This window comes from Trichosurus vulpecula, chromosome 8 (assembly GCF_011100635.1).
Source record: "Trichosurus vulpecula isolate mTriVul1 chromosome 8, mTriVul1.pri, whole genome shotgun sequence".
In the NCBI taxonomy this organism is placed as follows: Eukaryota; Metazoa; Chordata; class Mammalia; order Diprotodontia; family Phalangeridae; genus Trichosurus; species Trichosurus vulpecula.
Window position 1 is genome coordinate 137,221,411 of NC_050580.1, and position 10,407 is coordinate 137,231,817.

General features: G+C 36.9%; 1 protein-coding gene across 1 annotated transcript in view; it reads right to left on the reverse strand.

The window, feature by feature from the left end:
- TTC23 (tetratricopeptide repeat domain 23) overlaps positions 1–10,407 on the reverse strand; it is a 110,421-nt gene that overhangs the window by 98,286 nt on the left and 1,728 nt on the right. Inside the window, 6 exon segments of the mRNA XM_036734582.1 lie at positions 1,109–1,234; positions 1,409–1,559; positions 3,082–3,205; positions 5,026–5,098; positions 5,100–5,217; positions 10,088–10,186. Coding sequence (XP_036590477.1) covers positions 1,109–1,234; positions 1,409–1,559; positions 3,082–3,205; positions 5,026–5,098; positions 5,100–5,200 — 575 coding nt within the window. The 5' untranslated portion in view covers positions 5,201–5,217; positions 10,088–10,186.

Genomic DNA, 10,407 nt, shown 5'->3' on the forward strand with positions numbered 1-10,407 from the left:
CAGACCTGGGAAATTTCATTGACCCCAAATTGTACCCTTATTATTCTTTTCGTGATATTATATGGCTACAAATCATGGAACACCACGATCACATGATGTTGGGAAACGGGACACAAAATGTAAAAGTTTTACCAGGACTTTTTCTTAAACTATAGATCGAGAGGAAAGGAATATGAAGGTGGCGGTAAAGTTATGGCAAGAGAATGACCATAGCGATACTCACAAAAGAGGAACAGGTGAGTATGTGAGCGCAGGAAGTCTTTCTGCTGTCAGTTCCCTTGATACTGCTGATTAAGTAGGTGTGGCAGAAGAGACTAGCTCCTGTGTGTGCGAATCTTTGTGTCAAGAAGAAAACTGTGGTTTGGGAATCAATGCAGGGTATACACAAGTAAAAATGAAATGACAAGAAAGAACAGTGTGACTGTGAGTCAGGGAGCAGGTATGAAGTTAGGCAGATCGGCAAACGATGGCTAATGAATCTAACCTGCGGCTTCTTTTTGGACTACCAGGAACTAAGAATGGTTTTTAATATTTTTAAATGCAAAAAACCTCCCTTTACTTAAAAATTGCAAAAACCATTCTTAGGTTGAGAGCTATATAAAACAGGCAGAGGGGCCTAGATTTGGCCCTCAGGCTACAGTTTGATCCCTCGTTTACAGGATAGTACCATTAGAGGAAGGAAAACAGGAGATGCAAACCTAATCATCAGATTATGAAGTGGGTGTGCTGTCATATATACACATTTTCTTCATTTGTAGAGACATCAAAAACACATTTCCTACCCCTTTGACTATGAGCTATGCGCTCATTCAATTCCACAAGTAGTTATTAAGTGCCTACTATGCGCTATCCATTCCCTTGTGTGTGTGTATGTGGGGGGGGGTGTTTATATGAGGATAAACTTTTAGAGTACTGCAGGTCTAATGAGAGTCTATTAATAATGAAACTCTGGGATTAGATTTACAGTGCACTTGCTCTTCTCCTCTACTGCTTGGAAATGGCTCTGAGTCTAAGAATAATCCTGTAAGAAGGTATCTACTTTATGAAGATAAACATTACTAGCAGACCTTCATCACCATAGCTGTAACAACCAAAACCCAAAACTTACTGTGCAAAAGCCAACTTGATCCTGGCTTGAATTTCTATCCATTCTTCCTTTAAAAGTTTTCCATGGTCCCACAGCTCCTTTGAAAGTCTCTCAGCTTTTGTTAAATTTTGTGAGGCTTCCTTAATTCTGAGTTGTGTTAAGGATAATTTTATATTCAGTCATTTATTCTTGATCCCTAGTTCCCAGTCTGCCCTGGCTCCTAGTCTTTTATGAATCATCTCAATTATTTGGTTTTGAAAATTAAATATACATACTATGAACAGGGCCTCCAATTACAAAGAAGACAGAGAAAAAGGATACTTCTGAAGTGCTGTTAGAGCTCTTCCCAAAGTATGAAAAAGGTCAATTGAACACCTGAAAACATCTATGCTTTCTTCAGAGGAAGGCAAAAATGAATTGGTAAGAATTTCTCTGGCTTTTTCTGCATGTTGTTTTGCTTGTAATGATAGTCCTGTGAACACATACAAATACACATACACACACACAGACACAGACACAAAGAGGTTAAAGTCTTTCTTTCATATCAAGAACTGGAATATATTTGTGAATGACTGTTGAATGGAATGATGTTTCTTTTGTATATTATTAAGTTTCACATGGTAATACATTCTGAGAAGGAGAGTTGAGTATCTCAGCATGAAGCACAGCTGGGCAGGTTCAGGCAAAAATTTCATTACAGTTTATCTGAAAATAGTTTTATGACTATAAAAGGGAAACATGCTTCTCTAAGTATTCAAGTGAAATTCTACTAAAGAATATCTTTTTAAAAATAAGGTAATAAAAACAAGCTGGAATTGAATTTTTTTGATTTCTCTCCATAATTAGAGGTATGAAGAATTACAAGTTACTAGAAAATAAATGGTGCATTTAAAAGCTATAGCATTCTGGACAAGAAATTAGATGTGAGTAAATTTTAATTCCCTTGGTAAAGGTTTTCAATATAATCTTGGCCAATCATTCATTCTCCACCCTGCCCCCCCACCCCAGAAACTGTTTCTCCATCTATAAAAGGGATCTCCTACCACTAAGAAATTTTTGTGAGGCATTAAACTACGTGAATCATCTGGTAGACATATTTCTCAAGTGGTAATAGGTAAATGCAGCAGAGACTAGCAGCAAAAATACTACCATTAAGTGCCTGGAATGTATATATTTCAAGTTTCTTCTACTGACTCATTTTACAATATTAGAGTGACAATGTTATGAAGATGACATTAAAGGACCCCATTAAAATCAAGAGAAATAGCCATGATTTCTATTAAAGAGTCATGTTTTGATGCTCTCTGAGCTTTATGCTCTTAATTACACAGAATTATACCTCTAGTCTCCAGAAGGCTGTCAAAACATAAAGTTAATTGTATACCCATGTCTAGAATATAAGAAGAGTATTTTTTCAGAAGCCAAAAAAATTAAAGAAACATTATTATCATAGTGATTCTTATGGACCTTTAACTGTCATAAATTTTGTTTAAGTCCCATATTTATCAGTCAAGCAAAAAGTATTTTGATGAGAACTATGTGCCTAGTTTTATGCTCAGTTCAGTGGAGAATACAAAAAAGATATTGTAAGATACAGTCCCTGCCTTCAGAGAATTTATAATTTAGTTATAGGAGGCAAGGATATGAAAGCTAGAAAATAATACAAGAAAATACATGATCAGGTGTTAAGTGAAGCTAAAAACTCACATCATACCCAATAAACATACTTCCTCCTAAGAATCTTATTTTACAGGCTACAGAAAGAATAACTAGAGCTGAACTTTTTACTTCTTTATTTCTCAGCCTTCATATTCTCCTTATACTACGCATTCTTCCTCAAATTTCCCTGGGGCTGTCATATCAACGTGGGCCACGAGAATAGACAACATTTAAAACTGAGATAACCCAAATACATATTCATCTAGTTATGTTCAAGCCAACAATTTTGTAAAAAGGACAGAAACTAGTTAACCATTCATCTTTAATGAGCTCACCTTTCAGCTGTAGGTATCCTCGAGCTAAATTAACATGTGCTTCTGCTAGTTTCCAATGATTGTCTCCATAACAAATTCTTGTTAGTGCCACACCACGCATCAGTTCTTTTATAGCATGTTCATACTATTAGAGAGGAAATACATACAAACACACACATATACGTATATATATTTAGCCACTTAAAGAATCTAAACTCTAAAGACACGAAAGTCAAGTTGTCCCTTCAGTTTGGCTGTAAATACTTAGTTTGGTCTTAACCTTTTTGTATCATGGACACTTTTGTCACTCTGGTGAGGCCTATGGATTGCTTATCAGAACAATATTTTTAAATGCATAAAATACATAAGATTAAGGAAGACTATTAAGTTGATATAAAGATTTAGTTCTGTCGCATCCAAATTCATAGACCCCTGAAATCTTTCCATGGACACTGTGGTGGGAGGGTGGGGTATCTATGAACACCAGGTTAAGAAAAGCTCATGTCATGGGAGTTTTTTCAACAGAGTAGAGTTTCATTTGGCTTTCTAAGTTCACTTATTCATATAGTATTGACTACTCTATTGTATATGGTTTCAAATTAAGAACTCTCTTTGAAGTTGGTAGGGACAGAAAAACTACAGAGAAAGAAAAGCCACACTGTAGTAGGGTGAAAATAAGGAAAACAAAAACCACTGAGACTGTATTTGAGTTAAGAATTCTCGTTATGTTACAAATACCCCAATTTCTATAACCTTTGTAAAGGTGAGTTCTTTTATAATTTTTCTCTAAACATTTTCTATGATAGTTTAATGATAGATTTCTAAGAAAACAGGCTAAAATGTGAAAAAGAGTGAAAACATAGTAATTAATAAGAAATAGTAACTTCTGAGGTTTAACTACCTCTCAGTTCTTGTTTTTCTCCATTATTTACCTGATTTTGATGTCATACTTATGACAGTTATAGAGATTTTTATAGATTCTAAGATTTTAAGATTTAGGAGTGGGCAATCATAGTAATGGATCATTAAAGTATAATAATTCAGATAAGGAAACTGAAATCCAAAGAGGTTAAATGAATTGCCTAAGGTTAGACAGGAATATTAAAATAAGGACTTGAACTTAGCTTAGTGTATGATCTAGGAACATCCAAGAGTTGTGTTCAAATTTCTACTATGTTTGTAGAATTTTTCCTGAGCTTTACCCTGTGGTAAAGAAGAAATTGGGATCATATCTAAAGCTTTCTAGAATAGTGGCAGACTAAAGAAGAGGGCAGCTAGGAAGACTAGAACAAACATTTAGGGGGAGTTGAGTTATAAAAAGTTTCAAATAGTTCTTATAGTATTTAAATTTATCTTTATAGTGTCTCTAATACAGGTTTCTAAAAGCACGAGAACAATGACATTACTAGACTACACATCAGGACTTGGGGATTCTAGTCACGCTTCTTACTATGAGAAACTTGACCAAGACATAGAAAGACTTTGCCTTAACTATGCTCCCTGGTTTGTCTTCTGATATAACCCCAATTTTTTTTTTAGTTCCAGGGGCTTTTGTACCAATTGGGCAAAAGCAATCATAGATTCTTAAAAAGTCAAAAGTTGACCTTAATAGGCATGGAGACAAATGTGGTGTAGGAAAAGAACACTAATTTGGAGGCAGAAAATCTTGGTTCAAATCTCAGCTGTAACACTGTGTAGCTGCAAGGCTTTAGACAAATCACTCACATTTTCTGAGTGCCTGTTATTTCATTTGTAAAATCACAGAACCAACTTTACAAGATCATTGTAAGGTTCAAACTATATAATATATGTAAAGTGCTTTGCAAACCTTTAAGCACTTATATAAATCTTAGCTATTATTATCTTAGATTCCTTTAGTGACCCATTACATCTGTCAATGCAGCTAGAAATGAGAAAGCAGGAACTTCATTGAAGATAAAACATGCATGAAAGAAGTTATCTTACTTGGTGAACGCTGAAATGAAACTTTACTTTTTGTTCACACTCCAGAAGTTTCTGTTTAGGAGGTTGTAATAGGATTATTAGGCAGTTCATTTTGAATCTGTCTGGGTCTTTTACGGAGAGCATCATTGGTTTCATTTAGGTGACTGGAAATTTGAGTTTCTTGATCCTCTTGCATTTTCTGTTATCTGTCTTCTAATTTTGAACATTACAAAAACATTCAAAGTCATAAATCATAGCAACTCACCAAGTTACTTTTACAAATATTAACTCACTTTTTAATATTAAGAGCAGTGCATGTACAAATTTCGGTAAGATAGGTACTATAGTAAATAGGTACTATTTAGTCCATACATAATAGTCAAACAGATCATGATTACCCACTTTCCTCCTGGTCTTGATTTAGTTACAATACTTTCAACTTTACTTTATTGGCTTATCCAAAAATATTTTTTCAAATTATTAAAATATTTTCCAAGCTTGTTTTGCCTTTTAAATTTTTTAGTGAAAATTTCAAATTCCGTAGCTGTCATAGAAGATGTAGACTTTTTCCACAGCTGTCAGACCACTGTCAACTTCATTTTTACCTTACCAATAATGAACAATGTAGTCAATAAACTTTCTTCATTCATTCAACAAATATTTGTTGATAACCTACTATGTTCAAGGAACTGTGTAGGAGACACAAAGATCAATAAAATACATGTTCCCTACCATCAAAGTGCTTAATAAACTAGAGAGAGAGAGAGAGAGAGAGAGAGGTATATACTGAATCATGGAATTTCAGAATTAGAAGGGACCCTGGAGGTCATCTAGTTCAGTATGGACCTGATGAATAATTCACTTCAAAGACAGCATGGTAGATTAGACAGAAAACTGAATTTGTAGTCAGAAGACCCAGGTTCAATTCCTAATACTATCCCTTACCACCTGTGCAGCCTTGGACAAATCACCGAATCTCTCTGGTCTTCAACTTCTCATGTATGAACTAAAGGAGTTGTACCAGATGAACATCACAGTCCCCTCCAGTCCTAAATCTATGATCTTAAGCTCAGTATAATATACTCAATAAATGGTCACTCAACCTTTCCTTGAAAACCTCTGGTGAGAAACAACCTACCCTTTCCCAAAAGAGCCACTTTTTTTTGGATAGTTATAATTATTAAGGAGTTTTTCCTTACAAGAAGCTCTTGAATCCTGTCACCTTTTAATTAAAAAACTTTCAATAGAACATTGTTGCCCCCCAGATAACGTCCAAACTACCTACCTGTAATCTAGTTTCAATTGATTATACTACAAAGCAGTAAGTGACAGACAAGTGCCATAAGACTGGGACAAATAAGGCGGTATAGGAAGAAGTTCAGAGAAGGGAGAGATCACTTCTCGCTGGGTGAGAAGAGCATATTTCCTGCACTAGGTAGCATTTTACTGGGTTTTGAAGGATGAACTGAATTTCATATGAAGATGGGAGTGGAGAGAGATCAGTTTTAGAAAAATAGATAGAAAAACAGAGTATTTATTAACTGTTTCTGATGTATCAGGCATTGTGCTATGGACTGGGGATACAAACACTTGTCTTTATCCCCATTAAAGTTACATTCTAATGGAGGAAGATAACACATAAAGGAGAGCTGGGAAGCTGGGTGGGGATGGTGGGGGAATGCACAGGTAAGAAGAGAAGTCCGAAGAGTTAGTGGAGCTGGTTGTGAAACAGTGGTCTAGGCGAAGGACTCACTACTGAGGAGGACCTCAGACTGGCAGCATCTCCAGGGTGGCAGGGCTGCTAATATAGGGGTGAATAGTGAGAAGTGGTGGAAGTGATTTAAAGTGGAAGGGACTTTACAAGGCATCTAGTCTAACCTCCTAATTTTACAGATGAAGAAACTGAAGCCCAGAAGTTAAATGAGTTTTCTAAGGTCACACAGGTTGCAAAGTAAGAATTTGAACCCAGGTTCTCTGGCTTTCAATTGCACCACAAGAGCACTCCAGGTATAGAAAACATTAGCCAATAAAGCAAAAATGCAGAAGCCACACACGGTAAATCATGAACATCCCTGTTTGGCTTGAGCAAAGGGTATGTTTAGGAGAAAGGTGGAATATAAGGTTGCTAAATTGACATTAGATTGTAAACAGCTTTGAATGTCAAACTAAGGACTTTGAATTTGATTGATGATCAGTAAGATACCACTGAGGGTTTTCAAGGTAAGAGCGATAGGATTACTAACTGATGCTGAAGGAAAATTGATATGGTTATTACTCAAAGAATATAATATGGGAAGAAGAGGCTGGAAGCAGTAAGAACAATTAGGGAACTACTGCCATAGTGCAAATGTGAGGTACTTAGTACTAAAATCAAGGGGTGGTAGTGAAGATAACAATAATAGTATCTTATATTTAGAGTGCTTTACACAGTGCTCTCTCCACCATAGTTCTGTGAAGTAGAGAATGAAAACATTATTATCCCCATTATACATATGAGGAAACTGGGGCTGAGAGGCTAAATGCCGCCTCAAGCTCATGAAACTGCTCGATAGGGTATTTCCACAGTTAGAAGAGACCCCAAAGACCATCTATTTAATACCTAGCCCCACATTTCACAGGTAAGGAAATGCAGTCCCAAGGCCAGGCAAGCAGAAAGCATTAGGGGCAGCATGTGATTCCAAGCCTTTTGTCCTCAGAGGCAGGGCTCTTTCTCCTCTGCTTTGCCTTCCACGTTTTCTGACTCCAACCCCAAACACAGAACCTTGCCCAGAATAGGCACTTAATAAATGTCTGTGGAATGAAATTGAACTGCAAAAGATCATATAAAGAAAGAGTGTGTAGGACTGGGTAAGTGCTTGGATGTGTGGAATTAGGGAAATGAAGAGTCCACCAGCCTTTCTCAGCCTTCTGTCTCCCTAGGGAATATCCTGGAATGCTCTATGTGAATTTCAGGGAGTCTTCTAACAAAAATCCTCCCAAATGGGCAAATATGGCCTGGGTGGTAGGACACTTAGGTCTATATTTAGAGACAGGTTTGAATTTTAGCTTTGATCTTAGTCAAGTCACTTAACTTCCACGAGGCTTATTGGGAACTGAGCCCATGTTTGGCTTAAATGCAACAGCAATTCAAAAACTATAAAATCCAAGAAAAAAACTACTTAATAACTAAATATTAAAAACACAGAATCCAATAATAAAAAAGACATTAAAATACCACTGCCCTCCCCCGATTGCTAGATCAAAAACTCATGGAAGTGAGCAGCAGGGAAGGGAAGATCAGACAAAGACTCTGTCAAAAGGAAAAAGATGTAATCAAGAGGCCACTGGGGGCTTTGATTCAATTCAACTCAACAAGTATTCATTAATTGCTAAGAATGTGCAAAGCACTGTGTTTACCACTGTTCAGGCACCGGAGATGATCTTTGCTTTCAAGCAGCTTATATTCTGCTGGCAAAGTGGAGAGGAGGGAAAATACACAAAGAAATAAATACAAATTTAGACAAAATAAATACAAAGTAACTGGGGGAAGAATTAACAACTGTGGGACCAAGAAAGGCCTGAGGAGGTGACACTGAAACTAAGACTTGAAGAAAGCTAGAGCTTCCGAAAGGTAGAAATGAAGGGGTAAAGAGAGGTAACAAAGGCGTGGAGGCAAGAGATGGCGTGTCATGGGTGAAGTAAAGCAAGGGTATCACTTTGACTGGAACATAGAGTCCCTGGGCTAGAACAAGGTGAATCAGTCTGGGAAGGGAGGTTAGAGCCACACTGTCGAAGGCCAAATATAAGATTTGTATATTTATATATTTTATTCCAGGGCCAATAGGGCCTTCTTCAGTAGGGGAATGATATGGCCAGACCTATGATTTGGGAATATTGATTTGGCAGGAGTATGCATTGCAGGGGGCAGAGATTGGAGGCAGGGACACCAATTAGTAAGGTATTACAATACTATAGGTAAAAGGTAATGAATACCTAAATTAGTGTGATGACCATCAAAGACAAAAGATGTTGTGAAGATAGAATCAAAAATACTTGACATTGACAAGTGACTGGAGTTGGGACGTAAGAAAGAGATGTAACAGAAAGCACCCTGGCACACCCAGGATGGCCTTTTAGCACAGGTTCTTTGATCTGCTTTTTCTAAAGCAAAGCAACTTTTAAGGGGTTAACAATCTTACTTTAATTACATTTACTAGTTCAGAGAAAAGGTCAGCACCCTGAATGTGGAGAAAATACAAGCAGAGAAATTAGCAGAGATTCAACAGACAGGGATCTGTCTGAACAAAGTAATACAACCACCTACATATACCACCAGATCAGGGAAGCACTAACATCTGAGTAGTGGGGTGGGAGGGGGTGTGGAATGTGTGAAGTGGGGAGCTCTTAACAAAACAGCTACTCAGAATCTTGTCCAGTGAATCAAAAGGTCCTTCTCATGAACAAGCCCCCAAAGCAAAATCTCACCTTAGAATATATATACACTTTTGGCTAATAGGCTTGAGCCAGAAGGCATCACAACCCCGGTGACTCAGTGCTTAATTATCTTAATACCAAAAGGCATGGAAGCCTTCCTACAAGTGAGCCTCCCTCTAAGCAAGCCCCTCCTTAGGTGAGTTCCTCTCCCAATGGGCTCTGTGTGACTCAGCATGTATCACAGCTGTGACTGAACACATGTGGTCACATAGGCCAATGAATGCAAGGGGAAGATCTTCCTATTCCATTAATATTACAAGAGGTTAAGATGAGTATGACTCAGTTTACAAACCTGAGTGACTAGAAATTCCACAGTTGGAGTTTCATTTACTTACTTTAAGGCCTTTTTTCAGACTCCCTTTGGGAGCGAGTAATTTTTAAGGATGTTATCAGTTTTATATGAATTGTTCTAAGATCCTTTCTCCAGAGTAGGTTTTGACAAGGGGATGATGCTGTCTATGGGGGCGGAGGGAAGGGAGGCAGAGGGAACAAAGTGAGTAAAGAGCCAAAAGAATTAGGAGGTCCGAGATCTGAAGACACATATCTTATTTCACAATTTTCCTTTTGCTGGCTCTGGCTGAGTATTAATCTACAGTGCGAACAAAAGTACCTGGTCATGGAATCAATCTTCTTGAAGTATGAGAGCTTCTTCTTTACTGAGATATCAGCAATATCATTATACTGCACCAAAAAATCTTATGTTGTAATTCTAAGGGAAAGAATGAATTTTATATTAAATATAAAAGGACAATAATTTTCACTGTACAACTGCATTTTTACCTGTCTCTCCACCTTGATAAACGTGTTATTATTAAAAAATGAAAATAAACATCTTTCATTTCAATGCTAAAACAGTAAAAAAATATGTTTTTGAAATAAAAAAAATGCATCGGGATTTATTTTATTCAACCAAGAGTCTATTAAAAATAT